Source organism: Lampetra planeri, unplaced genomic scaffold (assembly GCF_965212315.1).
Source record: "Lampetra planeri unplaced genomic scaffold, kcLamPlan1.2.h2 scaffold_997, whole genome shotgun sequence".
Lineage (NCBI taxonomy): Eukaryota > Metazoa > Chordata > Hyperoartia > Petromyzontiformes > Petromyzontidae > Lampetra > Lampetra planeri.
The window spans coordinates 14,159-34,816 of record NW_027615819.1 but is presented as its reverse complement, the minus strand read 5'-3'; the positions used below and the strand labels follow the sequence as shown (position 1 = coordinate 34,816).

The following is a 20,658-nucleotide window of genomic DNA, read 5'->3' as shown; positions in this document are numbered from 1 at the left end:
AAGTGTAAGTAAGTAAGTATTAACTGTGAAGGTTAACTACCAGAAATGCAGAAGATAGTCTGAATATTTATCTGTTTTGTAAACCGTACAAAACAGTTACTACTGTTTGATATCATCTTACCTCCTTTCCATCATCTTGACAAACTCTCTCCTCATGAGGTATGCTCTGCAGAGAGCTTGAGTCATCGTCACCAGTGTAGCGAGTTTCTCATCTCTCATCTCCTCCAGAGTACCTAGCAGACCAGCTTTGAAGAACACCTGTTTGTGTGTGTGACCAAAAAAATCAATTATCAGCATATTTAGTTAGCAGGGATCAAACAGTTCAGTTGTTTGATGTGTGTTTGATTGATTTCTGGAAAGTCACCTTGTGTGTCCCAAACCTATACTGGGTGTGATCCACGTCAATGGAGCCCAGCAGCTTCTCTGCAGCTTTCTTGTTGTCAATGAACTGTCCCTCAGGGATGACGCTGGCATTCAATACTTTATATCTGCATCAGGAAATCATGCTGTTAGTGATATTCACTTCCATCTGTGACCAAGTATTTCAAATAATAATAACTCTACTGAAATAGACAAATTGAGAAATTTGCGGTCACCTCTGCTTGAAGTCACCGTAGAGGATTCTGCTGGGGAAGCCCTTTCTGCAGATTCTGATGCCCTCCAGCACACCGTTACACCTCAGCTGATGGATGACCAAGAAGTTCTCCATAAGACCTACACATTGAACAGAAGTTTGTTTGTTTAATAGCATCTCATCACATGACTAATACTATAGTTTTTATATCTCAGCAATCAAGAACAGCATTCAACACTGAACCTGGGGTCTTTGTCTCATTGGGAATCAGGCAGCGGACAAAGTGAGGGTGGGTGCTCCTCAAGTTGGTCATCAGCTTGGCCAAGTTCTCTGGGAGGTGAATTATTATAATTTTAACAAATATCAACATGGCTGAAACAAGTTAGGCTTGTTACTTTTGTGAATGTTAACCTTACCCTGAAGAGAGCAGACACTGTCTGGAAGGAACCACCCTTCTTCTTTCCACCTTTCTTGCCACCTCCACCTGAAGCGTCTGTGAATCAAAACACAGAAGTTTATTAGTGACACTGAGCAAAATTACCGTTTTGCAGTGTTTCTCTTGGCAAAGTGTTTTTTTTTTAAAATTCAATCATATATGAGGATTGTATACAGTGAACAGCTTTCATGTAATGGTGAGAATGAGCAATGGCAACCGATGTCACTCAATATAAGATGTAAATAGTTAGGGTAAGAAAGAGTTAAAGGTATTGTTATAACTAAAGTCAGGACTATAACTGTTGGTTTATTATTATTATTATTATTATTTATCATCATTTTATCTGTCTATAGATGTGCTGAATGTCTCACCCTCAGCTGAAGCATGGGCTGCATACAGGAAAGACAGAAGTTTGTTTGCAGCCTTCTGGTAGAGCTGGACAACGGAGTCATTCAGGGGGTCCTTGTTCTTGTCCAGCCAGCCAGCGATATTGTAATCCACTGTACCAGCATAGTGAACCAGGGGAGAAATGAGCCTCAGCTTTGCCCTTGCCAGGCTTTGGCTTCTCAAAGGCCTTGGTCTTGCCAAGATGCTGATCATGCAGCTTGTTCTTGAAAGTTGTGTCAGAGGCCTTGGGGAACATGCACTCCTCTTCAAGGATGGAGAAGATACCCATTGGCTGAGGTGAAAATTATGTTAACAATTTTATAGAAACACAGTAGCCCAGAATTTTAGCTCCACCTGACAGATGTGACTCACCTTCTCAATAAGCTCAATGCAGGCAGCCAAGTCCATACCGAAGTCAATGAACTCCCATTCAATGCCTTCTTTCTTGTACTCCTCTTGCTCCAGCACAAACATGTGCTGGTTGAAGAACTGTTGCAGCTTCTCATTGGTGAAGTTGATGCAAAGTTGCTCCAAGCTGTTGAACTATAGTAGACAAGTACCTAGTCAAAAGACTGACGTGTTTATGTGTCATCACAATCACTATTGGTAATACTGACTCACATCAAAGATTTCAAATCCAGCGATATCCAACACACCAATGAAGAACTGTCTTGGCTGCTTTGTGTCCAACATCTCATTGATACGGATGACCATCCACAAGAACATCTTCTCATAGACAGACTTGCACAGAGCTGAGACAGCATTGTTTACCTGAAATGACATATTACACAAAATGAATTCTACATAATATTTGCATGTTTACACACAAATTGAAACTGTTCTTTTCTAACCTGTGGAACGGTTTGACCTTTGGTCACCATTTCATTTCCGACTTTGACTCTGGGGTAGCACAGACACTTCAGCATGTCAGCGGAGTTCAGGCCCATGAGGTAGGCGATTTTATCGGCCACTGATAGAAAGACAGTCCTTGAGCTCCTGACACACTGGCCCATATTTAGCATTGTAAAACACATGCAAACACTTGTCACAATTACCCTCAGTGCCATCAGGCTCAGCCTGCTCCTCGCGCTGCTTCTGCTTGAATTTCATGTTGCCATGATGCATCACAGCTCCAGTCAGCTTGTAGATGCCAATTTTCTCCTCTGCGGTGAATCCCAAGATGTCGATAGCGGTCTGTATTTTACATGAGACAACATTATTTTAAAAAGATTCCTATGTATACATACATATTCATTTTCATATTCTTTTCATTGATTTTCTTACATCTGTGGCAATGAACTCCTCCACATCATTGATACTTTTGACCGTGATTTCACCCTGACTGATCATTGGGTAGTCATAGGGGTTGGTGGTGATCAGCAAAGCCTCTGGTAGAACATATAGGAAATGGATACGTTTTTAATAATTATTTTTCAAATAATTTGATTTCCTGGCTATAACGTACCCAGGAGCTCAGGCTTGTGGCCTGTCATCAGCTGATAGAAGATATGGTAGCTCCTCTCGGCAGATAACTGGAAGGTGACACGGGACTTCTCCAGCAGATCTAGGAATAAGAGAATAAATCGGCGACAGTGAGATGACTTGCATTTTAGTTACATTTTTAGTTTTTCAAAGACCAGGTTTTAGTTCAAAAGAATATTGACTCACAGACACAACTTACAAGTTTCAATATCAGCTGAGGAGAGTTTCCCAGATGAACCAAAGTGGATCCTAATGAATTTACCCTAGAAAGGCAGATTGTCAGTTTTGTTATACGCCATAAAATAATGAATGTAACATATATAGCTCTTATTACTCACAAAACGAGAAGAGTTGTCATTCCTGACAGTCTTGGCATTACCATAGGCCTCCAGCAGAGGGTTGGCAGCAACGATTTGGTCTTCAAGGGAGCCCTACAAGAATGAATTTCTTATAAACCATTATGCTAAACGTCTAAATAAACTCTTCAATGACAATTGGTCAAAATACTGTACCTGCATTTTGCCTGCTGTCGGCTCAGCCTTCTTACTACCGATAGCTGCAATTGTTGCAAGTACTGGATGACACGCTTGGTGTTGACAGTCTTTCCAGCACCGGATTCTCCACTGAGTTATAAGAGACAAAATATTCAGTATTGTTATTATATAGTTCTCCGTTCTCCATTCTACATGACATCTTGTGCTAAACTCACGTAATCAGAACAGACTGGTTCTCACGATCTGAAACATAAATATTCACACTTCACATTAGTAACTATGGTATTTCATGTTCAATTTGTACACAGTTTAATTATTTTTATTCTGCTCTTACCAGTGAGCATGAACTGATAGGCATTGTCAGAGATGGAGAAGATGTGGGGTGGAGCCTCAATCCTCTTCTTGCCTCTGTATGCTGCTACACAAACAGCATCATACACAGGGAGCCACTTGTAGGGATTCACGACCACACAGAACAACCCAGAGTAGGTCTGTAATCAAAGATATAGAAAATAGACATATAACAATAGTTATTATTTAGATTTGCAGCTAATCAGTATGGGCAACGCAAAAGAGTTTAAACTCACGTAGATCATCCATGATGCATAACGCTCTTTGAGGTTAAAAAGCACAGCAGGTTCGTTGAGGTGGGTCATCATAGCCATGTCCTCCATTTTATCAAACTTTGGAGGGTTCCTGGGATGGATGTCATCCTCTTTTACAGTGACACTCTAAATAGGAGATTTCAATAGGACATTGTGAAATGAAACAATGAAATTGTTTTATATTCAGAATTATTGCATTTGATGACCGTGGAAGGTTTGCGGTCATCCAGGTCATTGTAACTTGCTGGGTTCAATTGTAGGCAGAAATACTTGCCAGTTTGCTTGAATACTACTGTAGAACCTTCACCAGTGAGTAGTGAAATGAAAACAGCCTAGCAAGTCCTGTTGCTTAGGATTGAACTCAGCAAGTTAAAATGTTTTCAAATGGAGATAGAAAGGTCTTAATTGGGAATACAGTGGAAGGTTGTATTCAACTGAAAAACAATGAATGTCCTACCTTTCCACCGTCTGTCTCGATTGTGGCTTTGCCACCCTCTCTCTTGACAAGTTTACCCTTGACATACATCTCATCAGCATCAACCACAAAGAAGGCACTTTTGGCATCAAATGGAGCAGTCTGGGCTTCAATTCTCTCCTTTTCTGGTTTCCGGAGGTAAATGGCTGCAGGGCCATACTGCTCCATCTCCGCGTCTGTACTCATGGTGGCTCTTTAGTGGACACTGAAATAACAGTATTGAAAGAACAACATTTTGTATCGATGTTGTATGTGTGTGTATGTGTATATATGTATATATGTGTGTGTGTGTGTATGTGTGTGTGTGTGTGTGTGTGTATATATATATATATATATATATATATATATATATATATATATATATATATATATATATATATATATATATATATATATATATATATATATATAGTTTCCTTTACCCCCACTTGTTCCAATAAAGAATGATTGGTACAGTATCCACAGGAGTCAAGATGCTGTAAAGAAAAAAAGCATTTGTTGTAGTTTTCTGCTTATTTGTATCAGAATCTCCAACAACTGAATATGAAGGTGGTAGTTTTTGTGCAGTTTTAACTACCTCAATACTAACTGAATTATTCTAAATTATCTTAGGTCAATCCCCCCCCCCATCTCTAACCCACCATCAGAAAAATATAAATGTCCTTCCAATCACTGGACAACAGTGCATGATCAATACATTTAGAAGTTTGTAATCCAGGATTATATTCACCATACAGACTCAACTAGAGCTGACTGTCAGTACACTCACCTGTTTTTGAAAGCCTATCAGTTAATGCAGTAGTCCAGGGCTGCCTCTTATATAGAATGTTAAAGTGCCTGGTCAGCAGCACTCTCTCACTCTGTTTGGTCATGGCCTCTTATCATCCTGTTGCTTATTTTGCATCTGTGATATTTGTGGAGCTGGGAAGTAAGAATTATTTGTTATGAGAATTTCATGTCACAGTGGACTGATTTGAATTGAATGATACAAACAATGTTGGCATGAAGATATAAACGAGGATTTCTTAGAAATATTATGGAAATGTAACAGTGTTTACAACAATTTGTGGGAAAGCTGAATATTTTTTAAGACCAAGATAGTCCTCTCAAAAAAGTGTACTTTCAACATGTTTGGTTCTGTTGAAAACAATTATTAACACAATGCAAGATTTTGCTTTCAATAGCAGATGGATAGGAGTTAGTGATATGAACAGTTTTAAACATAGCTATCATACATGCCTCGTCTGATTAAGAACATATACAGTATATATGCAATATTTTAGATATTTATTTTTGCTTATTTAAGTCTTTAATGCCAATGTCTCCCACTACCAGTTTAAGTATTTTTAAGTAGTTAGTCTAGTATGTAGATTGTGTACATTCATAGTATGTCTAGGTCTAGGTATGTGAAAATGTAGTTGAGTAACAACTATCTTTATTTTATTCAAATGTGGCATGGGTTTGGGGGGGTGAGTGGATTTTAGAAACTAAGATTCCATTGGTATTCAGTTGCAGGGCACTTGCGTATTTGAGATCTCAGTTGATCCCCCTAATGACTTCACTATAAGCCAGTTGTCCACAAGTGTTGATTAAATGATTATATTTATCTTTCATATTATTTAAAATGTATGGGTGAAGATTTGTAATGCTTCTCCATGGTAATACTTTTTAATTGTGCATTTTGGAAAATGAATACACTATTTATTGATATTAGGCCACGTTCATCTTTTTGGCAAAGTAGCTCAGTTTTGGAAATGCACCCAGATGTTTGTGGTCTACTGTTACCTGACTGGCACTTTTCACACATCTCATATTTCTGCAATAAAATTAAAGATGAAGTGCATCCATGCTTGTTCAATCACTTCTTAGATGTCTCCCTACATGGATATGTAAACAGTTGGAAAGTCATCACACATCACTCCCAAAATAAGTTCCACATAAGACAAAATGAATTTCATCCAGTTGCTTCATTTGATACTATTAGAGCTGACATATGCAGAGGATACATGTGTTCTAGAAGATCATTAAGACTAAAGCCCATTATGGATTTTCGAGTGTCAAGTTGGCTCACCACAGAAAATATATAAACGTGTCACATAAGCATTCCATGACTTAGACTAACTTAATGAAATGTAAATGACTAACATGTTGTTAGCATGTTGTGATTTGCATGCAGAATAAGAAATTGCACATGTTTACCAACACACTTGCTTTCAGCCTTTATCTCTTGTTCGATAGCAATGGATATCTGTATTTTGTGTTTTCCTTGAGGAGTAAAACATGATTTCATAATGGACTTAATAAGTTTCGAATGACATGTCAGTGAGAGGAGATATAATGAAAAAGTACATTAGGTGGTACATTAGCTGTTCCTGTTCTGATTACATTTGAGATAGTACGATGAAAAAATACACTTTACAACATTAGTTTTGATTTCTATTCATGCCCATGTATCATGGATATTTTTAGCATGGCACTGTTATTCTCATTAGGATACTCCAGCGAAAGTGTTGTGAGATCCTTTCATCAAATGAAAGCTCGCCAGACGCTTGAAGATTCCAAGGTTTAATTTCTTCCAAGGGATTTAGTGCAAAGGCTAGTAACCCACAGCTATGTGTCACCCCAAATAGCACTACATGGATGAGGGTGGGTGTGCATCTTTCGTCATAGTCTGCAGAATTCTGGATTAACAGGTCCTCAGATGCATTTATTATGATGTATGAAAATAAATATGATACAAAAACTATTAAAAGAAGTACCATGATCAGAATTCCTTTTAAGTTAAGGTAATGCGTACCAGAGTGATTTACTCCTTCATGCCTTTAAGGTACTTTTGCTCAAGCAGACACGTACTGTGGAACAGCAAGTAGAAAAGGTGGGAATGCTATTTTTGTGAATTTTAGGTCGCGCAATCGTGGACGTTAGTGTGAAGGGACATCTCTGCTCGCTGGATATTGGACTATTACTTGTGAGCGTGCATCCATATTATTTAAACGCCGCCATGCTGTTATCAGCTGATCCGACCGCTGGGTGGGACGCCATACAAACACACCACTGTTGTTGGCATATAGTGTTCACACCTATATATAGACAGAACATAACACTGGACCTTCTATAGACAGCCTGTCCCCTCAAGGACTGAGGAGGTGAAGACCAGTTAGATCCTGCAGGACTGTTATGAGACCACTGATTGGGATCTGCTCTACAAACCACTTGGGTGGACATCAACAACATAATCTATTGCATAATGAATTATATCAAATTCTTTGAGGATACATTATCCCAACCAAGACTGTCCACTGTTTTCCTAACAACAATCTGTTGCAGCTTGCCCACTTTCACCGGTGAGAGTCAGCTCATGTGATTTCTCCAGTGCCTTGAATACCATCCAATCTTTCCTCTTGAGTGAGAGGCTTCTTCAGATGTGTCCACTGTTTCTTGGATCACTGTTTATCTGACAGATAGGTTCCAGTTCTGGTGTGATAGACAGTAACATAGGAGCACCTCAGGGGACATGCCACCTGCATAAGGTCTCCGATGCCACTGCAGTGGCAGTGTGTATCAGCAGTCGGTGTACAGGCAAGTTGTTGGTAATTTTGTGTAGGGGTGCAGCAGGAATCTCTTGCTCCTAGATATCAACAAGATCAAGGAGATAGCAGTTGACTTAAGGAGGACAAGGACTGGGGGTCAGGCCTATAAACACCATGGCTGACAATGTGGATATTGAAGGAGACCAGAAATATGTAAGTGTCCACCACAACAACAGAGTGGACTGAAGGGACTACACTGATGCTGTGTACAAGAGCAGCATAAGCACCATATTTCTGGTTTAGTCTGCTGGGGGGAGCAGCATCACTGTCAGGGACACAAACAACAACAACAACAACAACACACACACATCCACAGTATGAAGACATCAGCAAGGAACAAAAGATCACTGAACAAACTTATCTATTAAATGGACATCCCCTACCCGCCCTTCATCATTCACATCTCACTGTGTGAGAGAAAAAGCTCTGAGCACAGTAACTGTTTTATATTTATCCAATATTCACTGCAAGTCAACAAATCTGTTCTTAGATGTATAAATGGTAAAACATTTCATTAATACATCATTCACTGATAGCACTTCACTGTTCTGAGATGTAATACAATCCATATTTGGTCTTAATTATTCACTAATTACATCTATTCAGAGATGTAATATTGTACATAATTTACATTGCATATTTGAGCTATTTTCACCATCTGTTTCTGAATGATTTGCTCGTTTTCTGTCCTCATTGGATTTGATTCTGTCTCTGTGAATACGTATCAGCCCCTTTAGCTTTAGTTTTGTACTTTGATACTTGTACTTTTTTTATGTTACCTTTTACAACTATATTATTGACCTTGCTGCTGTAACGCTGGAATTTGCCTCAGGGGATTATTAGTCTATCCATCCATCCATCTAGCCAGCTAGCTATCTCGCTATGTTGCATTCAAATTTCATGAGAAGGAAACAAGATGACATAATTCCTTGATAGTAACATAATGAACATGGTACCGGAAAGCAAGTTGTCAGGAAAAAAAGGACTAGATTCAGGAAGGTGATGGCAATCATTTATTGAAACTTTTAGGAGCCCTCAAACTCAAGCTCATTTTCAATGACTTGAGTTTATAGGTCTCAATGGCATGATGACTTTTACTCAGCGGATTCAGCCTGCAAAAGGGGGGGGGGGGGGGGCCATCAATATCAACAGCTCTGATTTCAAACAATTTCACATTTTGCTGCCATTATCAAAACAGTACTGTGACTGAATAATGCTAACAGTATATAGTAATACTACCTTTCCGGCGTCACGGCTCTTCGCTCTCAGCTTGTTGACCTGGGACTCAGCTATGTCAGCGCGCTCCTGAGCTTCCTCCAGCTCATGTTGGACCTTCCTGAGCCTGGACATGTGACCGTTGGCCTGCTCCTCCTGTGAGGGATGAGGTGAAATATACATTCGTGCAAGAAACTATTTTATTTCATTTCATGACTGGTCAAATCAGAGTTTTTGACTCACAGCCTCCTCAGCTTGTCTCTTGTAAGCTTTGACTTTGAGCTGCAGCTTATCCACCAGATCCTGAAGTCTGGGTACCATTCTTCTTGTCCTCCTCAGTCTGTGGAGGTAAAGGATTATTCAGTGAGTGGTAAAAATATAGAAAAGAAATGAATGTAGTGTCTATTAGAAGGCTGAAAATACCTGGTAGGTCAGCTCCTTCACTCTCCTCTCATATTTACGGACTCCTTTCACAGCATCAGCTCCACGTCTCTGCTCAGCCTCAACTTCAGTTTCCAGCTCACGGACCTGAAATAGATTTGAAAAGAATTACTACAGAAATACTGTTGAATATGTTCAACATAGTTCATTCATTCATCATCCCCCACTTGAACAGCAGGGTACACCCTGGACAAGTCACCAGTTCATCATAGGGCCATTCCACATAGTTTATTGAATTTTAGGTCATACCCTTGACTCCAGTTTCTGGAGCTGCTTCTTGCCACCCTTCATAGCGAGGTTCTCAGCCTCATCCAGACGGTGCTGCAGGTCCTTGACAGTGACCTCCAGGTTCTTCTTCATCCTCTCCAGGGTGAGCACTGGTGTCCTGCTCCTTCTTCAGCTCCTCAGCCATCATTGCAGCCTGAAATTATTATTGGTAGTAAATCAAAACATAATCTAAATACACTCCTTTTCAGGTGTGTGAAAAACGCTTCAGTTCCATTTCACAGGGAACTCACATCAGTGATAGCCTTTTTGGCTTTCTCCTCAGCATTTCTTGATTCCTGAACCGAATCATCTACTTCTCCCTGAACCTGCACAAGGTCAGCCTCCAGCTTCTTCTTGGTGTTCAGAAGACTTGTGTTCTGAATATTGAGAAGTTCAAATTAAATATATTTTATTTATAAAGTGGATGTGTACATTTAAATCTTGTACACTGTTGGACACAAACCTGAGAGTGAAGCAGTCCGACACGCTCGCTGGCATCAACCAGCTCCTGCTCAGCCACTTTGCGTCCTCTCTCTGTCTGCTCCAGAGCAGCTCTCAGCTCCTCAATTTCAGCCAGCATCAGACCATTTCTGCGCTCCACCATAGCAACCTGCTCCTTCATGTCCTCTTGTCCTCTGACAGCATCATCAAGGTGCAATTGGGCATCCTGTGAAAAAGAGGGAAAACTATGAATATTCTGTGCAGTTTGTCCTATATTAAATGAATTCAATGATATGAACTTCACCTTGAGTTGTCCCTGGACATTCCTCAGTTGTTTCTGGGCCTCAGCAGCCTGCCTGTTAGCATGGCTCAGCTGAATCTCCATCTCATTCAGGTCTCCCTCCATCTTCTTCTTGACTCTCAGGGCGTCGTTCCTGCTCCTGACCTCAGAATCCAGAGTGCTCTGCATGGAGTCCATCACCCTCTGGCTGTTCCTCTTGATCTGCTCCATCTCCTCGTCCTTCTCTGCCAGCTTCCTGTCAACCTCACCTTTGATCTGGTTGAGCTCGAGCTGAACGCGGAGAATCTTGGCCTCCTCATGCTCCAGTGTGCCCTAAATGAGGAAGATGTTTAGTAATCTTGATTTAGAACCAGCTAAAAACTGTCACATGAATAAAAAAAAAATTATTATTATTATTATTATTTTTTTTTACCTCCGCTTCCTCCAATGCTGTCTGAATTTCAGACTTCTCAGTCTCCACAGTCTTCTTTGCCTTCTCCAGCTCATGGATGCTCTTTCCAGTCTCACCAATCTGTTCAGTCAGGTCGGAGATCTCCTCTGCAAGAAGTCATGATTGTTTCTTACTTTCAATTACCAGTTTATCATCTGTACTTGTCTATTCAACAGCTGACTCACGCTGCAGGTTCTTGTTCTCTCTCTTCAAGGTCTCCAGGTGATCCAGAGCCTCCTCATAAGAATTCTTCATCTTGAACAGCTCAGTGCTGAGAGAGCGAGCCTCCTTCTGGGCTCCTTCCAGCTCTGCCTGGCCCTCCTCATACTTCTGTTTCCATTCTGCCAGGATCTACAATGATGTACATGTCCAAAGGTTAGCATGTACATGAATTGAGCTGTGATTAATTTTCTTTCCAGTCACCACATACCTTATCAAAGTTCCTCTGCTTCTTGTCAAGGTTGGCAGCCAGAGAATTAGCTCTTTCCACATCAATCATGAGGTCCCTCCACCTCACCCTGCAGTCTCTGCTTGGTCTTCTCCAAAGAGGCACACTTTGAGTTCACAGCCTCAATGGACTCCTCAGCCTCCTGCAGGCGCTGGGCAAGCTTCTTTCTGCAGTGAATATGTTCTTTTAATTTACTGTAGATTGCAAATTGAATGCATGAAAAAATGTTTCTGGTGAAGGATGAATGTACTTGGATTCCTCCAGCTCCTCCGTGCGCTGGATGGCATCGGTCTCGTATTTGGTTCTCCACTGAGCCACCTCACTGTTGGCTTTGGACATTCCTCGCTGCAGCTCAGCTTTAGCTTCCTGCTCCTCCTCAAACTGCTCTCTGAGCAGATCACAGTCATGGCGGGGCTGACTGAACACCATGGGCTAGGGCATTCTTGGCCTGATGCACATGTCAAAAAACAATTTTAATGACATATGTAAAAAATAAATGAAATAGAGCAATATAACTGTAATACCAGAGATACAAATGTCTCATTTAAGTCTGAAAAAACATTAATTTAACTAAAACAAGTAATAAATTTGACTTCTGTCATATTAACTGCTTTAACACAATAACACGCAAACATATTTTACCTTCACTTCCTCCTCAATATGCCTCTTGAGTTCCTCAATCTGCTGAGTGAACGCCTGCTTGCCCCTGGTCAGTTGGGAAACAAGAGCTTCCTTCTCTTCAAGTTGGCGAGAAAACTCACCTTCATGACAAAATGTGAAAACATCAATGCAACTTTTAAACCAATCCAGTGCTTGTTTTATATTTTAATTAACTTACCATTTTCAGTCTGCAGTCTTGCCCTTTGTGCAACAATGTCATTCAGCTGACGAACATTCTCATCATTCTTGGCCTTGAGTTCACTCAGCTGGTCTTCAAGTGTTCTGCACATTTTTTCCAGGTTGCCCTGTTAAAAAGAAAGATGCTGAAGATATCAAACTTTTGTATATTCTTTTTTATTATATTGTATTACACTGCCTTACCCAGTTGTAGATAGGTTAAATTATTCTGAGGAACTTTACAGTAAAAAGTAAGGAACACTCACTTTGGATTTCGCAACAGCCTCCATGTTGCTGGAGAGGTCATCGATCTCCATCTTGTACTCGCTCTTCTCCTTCTCCAGCTTCTGTTTGACACGCTGGAGGTTGTCAATCTGCTCTCCAAGCTCTGCAACACTGTCGGCCTGCTTCTTGCGGAGAGCTGCTGCAGTAGCTTCATGCTGCAAGGTGGACTCTTCAAGATCACGACGCAGCTTCTGGAACTCAGCCTCACGCTTCTTGTTCATCTCAATCTGAGCGGCCGTCGCTCCGCCTGCTTCCTCAAGCCTCTCACTGATCTCCTCAAGCTCCCTGGAGAGGTCAGCCCTCTGCTTCTCCACTTTGGCCCGAGCAGCCCTCTCAGCCTCAATCTCCTCCTCCAGCTCCTCAATACGAGCCTAGGTTTGATGATAGTGTTATCAAAACCTCAACTACCTGAAATATGATGGGGTGTTTTTGCTCTACTGAGTCTTAATTTAGACCTGGAGTTCTTTGATCTTCTTCTGGAGTTGAGCACCAAGAGACTGCTCATCCTCAATCTTACTAAGGAGCTGGCTTGTCTCAAATTCTTTCCTGTAAGAGAATAACAGTCAGAACATCAGTATTTTGCATTACTGTTGCATTATTACAAATGAATAAAAAACAATTATACTTCTTGATTTTTTCCTCAGATTGCTGCTTGTCATTCTCCAGATCCATTATGGATTCCTGGGCCAGTTTCAGATCTCCCTCAAGCTTTCTCTTGGCTCTTTCAAGGTCCATACGGAGCTTCTTCTCTTGCTCCAGTGAACCCTCAAGCTATCAAGATGACAGTTAATATAATCCAGATGTAGTGATTTGAGAAATCCAAACCAGTATTAACAATATTAACACCTATTAACTCCTTAAAGGTGAACCCGTAACATCAATAAAGAAAACCTTCTCACATCATCTACTTGCTGTTCCAGCTTGGTCTTGGCCTTGGTCAGAGTGTTGACTTTGTCTTCCTCTGCCTGGAGGTCATCCAGTGTTTGCTGGTGGGCCTCTTGGAGGGCTTTCTTCTCCTTGGTCAGCTTGGCAATAGACTCATCTTGAGACGCCATCTCCTCTGTCAGGTTTTTCACCTGAAAGTGATGTTGAAGTTATTATTATTTCAATTATTGTTGTACACCATAATGCATTTCAGATTTATAGTTTAAAGTCAAAATAAATGGAACCTTATTTTCAGTGGCATGTTTCTCCTTCTCCACTTTAGCCAAGGTGAGCTCCAAGTCATCAATGTCTTTCTTCAGCTCAGAGCATTCGTCCTCCAGTTTCCGTTTCTTGGCAGTCAGCTCAGCATTGATTTCCTCTTCATCTTCCAGTCTCTCAGTGGTCTCTTTGAGTTTGGCCTCAAGCTGGATCTTGCTCTTGATGAGTCCCTCACACCTCTCCTCAGCATCTGAGAGGTTCTCAGTTTCCTACAGTTTGTAGAGGAGAGAGATAAGCATTAAGGGTCGGCTTTATAGCTGACATTCATTAACTATACTACTTACTATACTATATTACTTACTTACTAAATTAAATAACTGCAATGTGTATTTATTCTACTCACAGCTGCTACTTGCAGTTGCAGGTCATTCTTTTCCTGCAACAGGGAAACCATCTTCTCCTCCAATTCCTTCTTCTTGGCCAGGGCAGTAGCCAGGTCTGATTGCATCTTCTCATAATTCTCTTTCATCTGCATCAGCTCTTTCTCAGTCTCAGCACTCTTCAGAAGAGGCTTGATCTTGAAGTATAGTTTCAGCCATGGCCAGTTTTTAACATTCATGAAGGAACGGATGTTGTACTGGATGGAAAATATTGATTCTCTAGAAAGTAGATTAACTATGAATGTAAATTTCCAGAAATGCAGAAGATAGTCTGAACTACTGTTTTGTAAATTGTACAAAACCAAACCATTAATTAATGCTGTGTGATAATATAATATTACCTTCTCTCCATCATCTTAACAAACTCTCTCCTCATGAGATATCCTCTGCAGAGGGCCTGAGTCATGGTCACAAGCTCAGCAAGTTTCTCATCTCTCATCTCCTCCAGAGTACCCAGCAGACCAGCTTTGAAGAACACCTTTATTGTCAAGTGAATGAATTTAGTATATAAGTTATGAACAGACATATGCACTTGTCAAATCTATTGACTCTGTTTGGAGAAAGTTACCTTTGTGTGTCCAAACCTATACTGGGTGTGATCCACATCAATGGAGCCCAGCAGTTTCTCTGCAGCTTTCTTGTTGTCAATGAACTGTCCCTCAGGGATGACGCTGGCATTCAATACTTTGTATCTGCATCAGGAAATAATGTTGTTACTTTTTCCACATCATGACAGTCTCCATCATAGTACCTCAAGTCAAGTAAGTTCAGTTTTTCACCTCTGCTTGAAGTCACCGTAGAGGATTCTGCTGGGGAAGCCCTTTCTGCAGATTCTGATGCCCTCCAGCACACCGTTACACCTCAGCTGATGGATGACCAAGAAGTTCTCCATAAGACCTGCACATTGTACAGAAGGCTGTTTAATAGCCTTAACAGCCTTTCACTTATACTATAGTTTTTATATCTCACGGATCAAGAACAGCATTCAACACTGAACCTGGGGTCTTTGTCTCATTGGGAATCAGGCAGCGGACAAAGTGAGGGTGGGTGCTCCTCAAGTTGGTCATCAGCTTGGCCAAGTTCTCCTGTGGACCAACAACTCAGGTAAATGGTCAATGGTAAATGCAGATGAACAGTGTTTATTCATCTAGAGATATTCAATAAACATACTCTGAAAAGAGCAGACACTGTCTGAAAGGAACCACCCTTCTTCTTTCCACCTTTCTTTCCACCACCACCGGAAGCGTCTGTGAATCAAATCACTTAATTTTATTCGTGGCACTTTAAACAATAATGGTTTTGCAGTGTTTCTCTCTGTAAAGTGGATTCAATGATAAATATGTATAGTATAGACTGAACAGTTGTTAAACTGAACCACAACTGCTTAGATTCTCTTTAGGAGTGACCAGGATGGATAGGATTAGGAATGAGGTCATCAGAGGGACAACACAGACAGGAAGGTTAGGAGAAAAAGCTAGAGAGGCTAGATTGAGATGGTTTGGACATGTGCAGAGGAGGGACAGTGGATACATTGGTAGGAGAATGTTAGAGATGGAGTTGCCAGTTAGGAGACAGAGAGGAAGGCCAAAGAGGAGGTTTATAGATGCAGTGAGAGTAGAGGATACAGAGAACAGGGAAAGATGGAAATCAATGATTCGCTGTGGCAACCCCTGAAGAGGGACAAGCCGAAAGGAGAAGAAGAAGAATAGACTGAACAGCTTTTCTGTAATTGTGAGTAGAGAATGAGCAATGACAAACTTTGTCGCTCACTATAAAATGTAGTTGTGGTAACAAAAGGTTTTAAATATTGTCATGACTAATGTCGGGACACTATGAATGTTGGTTTACAGAATTTGATTTAATCTGTATAGATGTGTCAAGTGCCTCACCATCAGCAGAAGCATGGGCTGCATACAGGAAAGCCAGAAGTTTGTTTGCAGACTTCTGGTAGAGCTGGACAACTGAGTCATTCAGGGGGTCCTTGTTCTTGTCCAGCCAGCCAGAGATATTGTAATCCACTGTACCAGCATAGTGAACCAGGGAGAAATGAGCCTCAGCTTTGCCCTTGCCAGGCTTTGGCTTCTCAAAGGCCTTGGTCTTGCCAAGATGCTGATCATGCAGCTTGTTCTTGAAAGTTGTGTCAGAGGCCTTGGGGAACATGCACTCCTCTTCAAGGATGGAGAAGATACCCATTGGCTGAGGTGAAAATTATGTTAACAATTTTATAGAAACACAGTAGCCCAGAATTTTAGCTCCACCTGACAGATGTGACTCACCTTCTCAATAAGCTCAATGCAGGCAGCCAAGTCCATACCGAAGTCAATGAACTCCCATTCAATGCCTTCTTTCTTGTACTCCTCTTGCTCCAGCACAAACATGTGCTGGTTGAAGAACTGTTGCAGCTTCTCATTGGTGAAGTTGATGCAAAGTTGCTCCAAGCTGTTGAACTATAGTAGACAAGTACCTAGTCAAAAGACTGACGTGTTTATGTGTCATCACAATCACTATTGGTAATACTGACTCACATCAAAGATTTCAAATCCAGCGATATCCAACACACCAATGAAGAACTGTCTTGGCTGCTTTGTGTCCAACATCTCATTGATACGGATGACCATCCACAAGAACATCTTCTCATAGACAGACTTGCACAGAGCTGAGACAGCATTGTTTACCTGAAATGACATATTTACACAAAATGAATTCTACATAATATTTGCATGTTTACACACAAATTGAAACTGTTCTTTTCTAACCTGTGGAACGGTTTGACCTTTGGTCACCATTTCATTTCCGACTTTGACTCTGGGGTAGCACAGACACTTCAGCATGTCAGCGGAGTTCAGGCCCATGAGGTAGGCGATTTTATCGGCCACTGATAGAAAGACAGTCCTTGAGCTCCTGACACACTGGCCCATATTTAGCATTGTAAAACACATGCAAACACTTGTCACAATTACCCTCAGTGCCATCAGGCTCAGCCTGCTCCTCGCGCTGCTTTCTGCTTGAATTTCATGTTGCCATGATGCATCACAGCTCCAGTCAGCTTGTAGATGCCAATTTTCTCCTCTGCGGTGAATCCCAAGATGTCGATAGCGGTCTGTATTTTACATGAGACAACATTATTTTAAAAAGATTCCTATGTATACATACATATTCATTTTCATATTCTTTTCATTGATTTTCTTACATCTGTGGCAATGAACTCCTCCACATCATTGATACTTTTGACCGTGATTTCACCCTGACTGATCATTGGGTAGTCATAGGGGTTGGTGGTGATCAGCAAAGCCTCTGGTAGAACATATAGGAAATGGATACGTTTTTAATAATTATTTTTCAAATAATTTGATTTCCTGGCTATAACATACCCAGGAGCTCAGGCTTGTGGCCTGTCATCAGCTGATAGAAGATATGGTAGCTCCTCTCGGCAGATAACTGGAAGGTGACACGGGACTTCTCCAGCAGATCTAGGAATAAGAGAATAAATCGGCGACAGTGAGATGACTTGCATTTTAGTTACATTTTTAGTTTTTCAAAGACCAGGTTTTAGTTCAAAAGAATATTGACTCACAGACACAACTTACAAGTTTCAATATCAGCTGAGGAGAGTTTCCCAGATGAACCAAAGTGGATCCTAATGAATTTCCCTAGAAAGGCAGATTGTCAGTTTTGTTATACGCCATAAAATAATGAATGTAACATATATACTCTTATTACTCACAAAACGAGAAGAGTTGTCATTCCTGACAGTCTTGGCATTACCATAGGCCTCCAGCAGAGGGTTGGCAGCAACGATTTGGTCTTCAAGGGAGCCCTACAAGATTGAATTTCTTATAAACCATTATGCTAAGCGTCTAAATAACTCTTCAATGACAATTGGTCAAAATACTGTACCTGCATTTTGCCTGCTGTCGACTCAGCCTTCTTACTACCGATAGCTGCAATTGTTGCAAGTACTGGATGACACGCTTGGTGTTGACAGTCTTTCCAGCACCGGATTCTCCACTGAGTTATAAGAGACAAAATATTCAGTATCGTTATTATATAGTTTTGTTCTGCATTCTACATGACATCTCGTGCTAAACTCACGTAATCAGAATTGACTGGTTCTCACGATCTGAAACATAAATATTTCACACTTCACATTAGTAACTATGGTATTTCATGTTCAATTTGTACACAGTTTAATTATTGTTATTCTGCTCTTACCAGTGAGCATGAACTGATAGGCATTGTCAGAGATGGAGAAGATGTGGGGTGGAGCCTCAATCCTCTTCTTGCCTCTGTATGCTGCTACACAAACAGCATCATACACAGGGAGCCACTTGTAGGGATTCACGACCACACAGAACAACCCAGAGTAGGTCTGTAATCAAAGATATAGAAAATAGACATATAACAATAGTTATTATTTAGATTTGCAGCTAATCAGTATGGGCAACGCAAAAGAGTTGAAACTCACGTAGATCATCCATGATGCATAAACGCTCTTTGAGGTTAAAAAGCACAGCAGGTTCGTTGAGGTGGGTCATCATAGCATGTCCTCCATTTTATCGAATTTGGGAGGGTTCCTGGGATGGATGTCATCCTCTTTTACAGTGACACTCTAAATAGGAGATACATTGAAGTTGTTTTTATATCAGAATTATTACATTTGATGACTGTGAAGGTTCTCAGGCGTCCAGGTCATTGTAACTTGCTGGGTTCCGTCGCAGGCAGATAGACTACTGAAGAAGGTTCTCCAATGAGCAAGTGAAATGTCTTCAAGTACCCAGTACCCAAGTACCCCAGTACATTTTCTTACAGTGCATATGTATGAACATACAAACTGAATCAGTGTAAAGAAGTACATTTGGAAAGAATTACAAAATTATCTAAATTTGGAATACAGTGGAAGGTTGTATTCAACTGAAAAACAATGAATGTCCCTACCTTTCCACCGTCTGTCCTCAATTGTGGCTTTGCCACCCTCTCTCTTGACAAGTTTACCCTTGACATACATCTCATCAGCATCAACCACAAAGAAGGCACTTTTTGGCATCAAATGGAGCAGTCTGGGCTTCAATCCTCTCCTTTTCTGGTTTTCCGGAGGTAAATGGCCGCAGGGCCATACTGCTCCATCTCCGCGTCTGTACTCATGGTGGCTCTTTAGTGGACACTGAAACAATAGTAATAAAATATCCAAATTTTGTGTCCATCTGATGTTGTAGATTTTATGTTCTTTTCCAATAATTTCGTTTACCCCGTTCCAATAAAGAATGATTGGCACAGTATCCACAGGAGACAAGATGCTGTTAAAAAAAAAAAAAAACAGATAAATGTCTGTAACGTGATTTCACTCATGGGATTATCAATAAATTATCAATGGTACCGTACACCAGGTATCCACTCCAACCCAATCCAACTGAGCTGTCTTAAAGTGTAAAAGAAAAACCTTATGACTAAATAATAAATAAATAAATAGTCTAATATCTTCAAAGATATTACTTGTCTGTAGATATATGCATGTAAACATCAGCATCCTCCCCCATACGTTAATATCCACATTCATTCTTTCATTACTCAAGGTCAATTTAGAAGGAATTGTTTTGAAATGGGTTGTCCCATTGTACAACAAATATGTTTGATCTTAAATCACATTCAAGATAGCATTTACATGTGTACATGAAATTTCAAAATGCTTAAACTAAACTACACCAAGGGAACGGACAACAATCCATCATCAGTAAGCCAACACATTAGTCACTCACAGTTATTTTACGATACAGATTCACCAGAGGCGACAGTGAGTACACTTACCTGTTTTTGAAAGCCTATCAGTTAATGGGGGAGTTCAGGGCTGCTTCTTATATAGAGGGTTGGTGTCTGATCAGCAGCACTCTCTCACCCTCTGTTTGGTCACAGACTTTTATCGTCCTGTTGCGTAGTGTCTGTGATATTTGTGGAGCTGGTAATTATTTTGTAATGAGAATTGTAAAAAGTATAAACGTTACCATTGACTGAATATTTAGAAATGTTCTAATCATCTTTTGAGGGAAACCTGCCATAGACCAAGGCAGTCTCATCAGTGATCAAGAAAGAGTGTTTGGTTGTGTGAAAGCCATTATGAACACACTTGTGGCTTAAATGAAAATAAAGCTTCAGAGCAGACGGAAAAGAGTTAGTGACATTGATCATTTTCCCGATTGGGAGCGGGTGCTTTGGAACCCAAATTCCATTTGTATTCAGTTGCAGGACACTGTGATCTCAGTTGATCCACTTCATGACTTCACTTTTGTCCAGTTGTCCACATGTGTTGATTAAATGAATATATTTATTTTAATATTATTTAACATTTCTGGGGGAAAGGTACATTTTTCATGCT

At 40.6% G+C, this 20,658-nt stretch overlaps 2 protein-coding genes across 2 annotated transcripts; both read right to left on the bottom strand.

Annotated features, from left to right (window-relative positions):
- Nucleotides 1–117: 117 nt before the first annotated feature.
- Nucleotides 118–4,639, bottom strand: LOC144742341 (myosin heavy chain, fast skeletal muscle-like). Its single transcript, XM_078624810.1, is given in 21 exon segments — nucleotides 118–258; nucleotides 365–488; nucleotides 597–714; nucleotides 818–902; nucleotides 991–1,067; nucleotides 1,382–1,532; nucleotides 1,534–1,689; nucleotides 1,770–1,940; nucleotides 2,019–2,168; nucleotides 2,249–2,367; nucleotides 2,453–2,591; nucleotides 2,682–2,785; nucleotides 2,863–2,961; nucleotides 3,079–3,142; nucleotides 3,218–3,310; nucleotides 3,392–3,450; nucleotides 3,453–3,502; nucleotides 3,589–3,616; nucleotides 3,708–3,864; nucleotides 3,961–4,104; nucleotides 4,436–4,639. Coding segments are annotated over 21 exon segments (2,433 nt in total).
- A 4,498-nt stretch (nucleotides 4,640–9,137) lies between these two features.
- Nucleotides 9,138–19,433, bottom strand: LOC144742343 (myosin heavy chain, fast skeletal muscle-like). The gene is given in 50 exon segments (XM_078624812.1): nucleotides 9,138–9,155; nucleotides 9,283–9,414; nucleotides 9,502–9,576; nucleotides 9,578–9,598; nucleotides 9,682–9,786; nucleotides 9,949–10,068; nucleotides 10,070–10,120; nucleotides 10,218–10,343; nucleotides 10,430–10,633; nucleotides 10,712–11,020; nucleotides 11,121–11,245; nucleotides 11,324–11,489; nucleotides 11,569–11,643; nucleotides 11,645–11,753; nucleotides 11,837–11,997; nucleotides 11,999–12,034; nucleotides 12,229–12,347; nucleotides 12,425–12,551; nucleotides 12,690–13,079; nucleotides 13,164–13,254; nucleotides 13,334–13,479; nucleotides 13,608–13,784; nucleotides 13,878–14,120; nucleotides 14,255–14,510; nucleotides 14,633–14,769; nucleotides 14,860–14,983; nucleotides 15,071–15,188; nucleotides 15,289–15,376; nucleotides 15,462–15,538; nucleotides 16,181–16,487; nucleotides 16,568–16,738; nucleotides 16,817–16,966; nucleotides 17,048–17,166; nucleotides 17,252–17,291; nucleotides 17,293–17,391; nucleotides 17,482–17,585; nucleotides 17,663–17,761; nucleotides 17,879–17,941; nucleotides 18,012–18,108; nucleotides 18,189–18,247; nucleotides 18,250–18,299; nucleotides 18,384–18,411; nucleotides 18,504–18,660; nucleotides 18,757–18,777; nucleotides 18,779–18,831; nucleotides 18,834–18,900; nucleotides 19,227–19,241; nucleotides 19,243–19,329; nucleotides 19,331–19,378; nucleotides 19,380–19,433. Coding segments are annotated over 50 exon segments (5,814 nt in total).
- Between the last annotated feature and the right edge of the window lie 1,225 nt (nucleotides 19,434–20,658).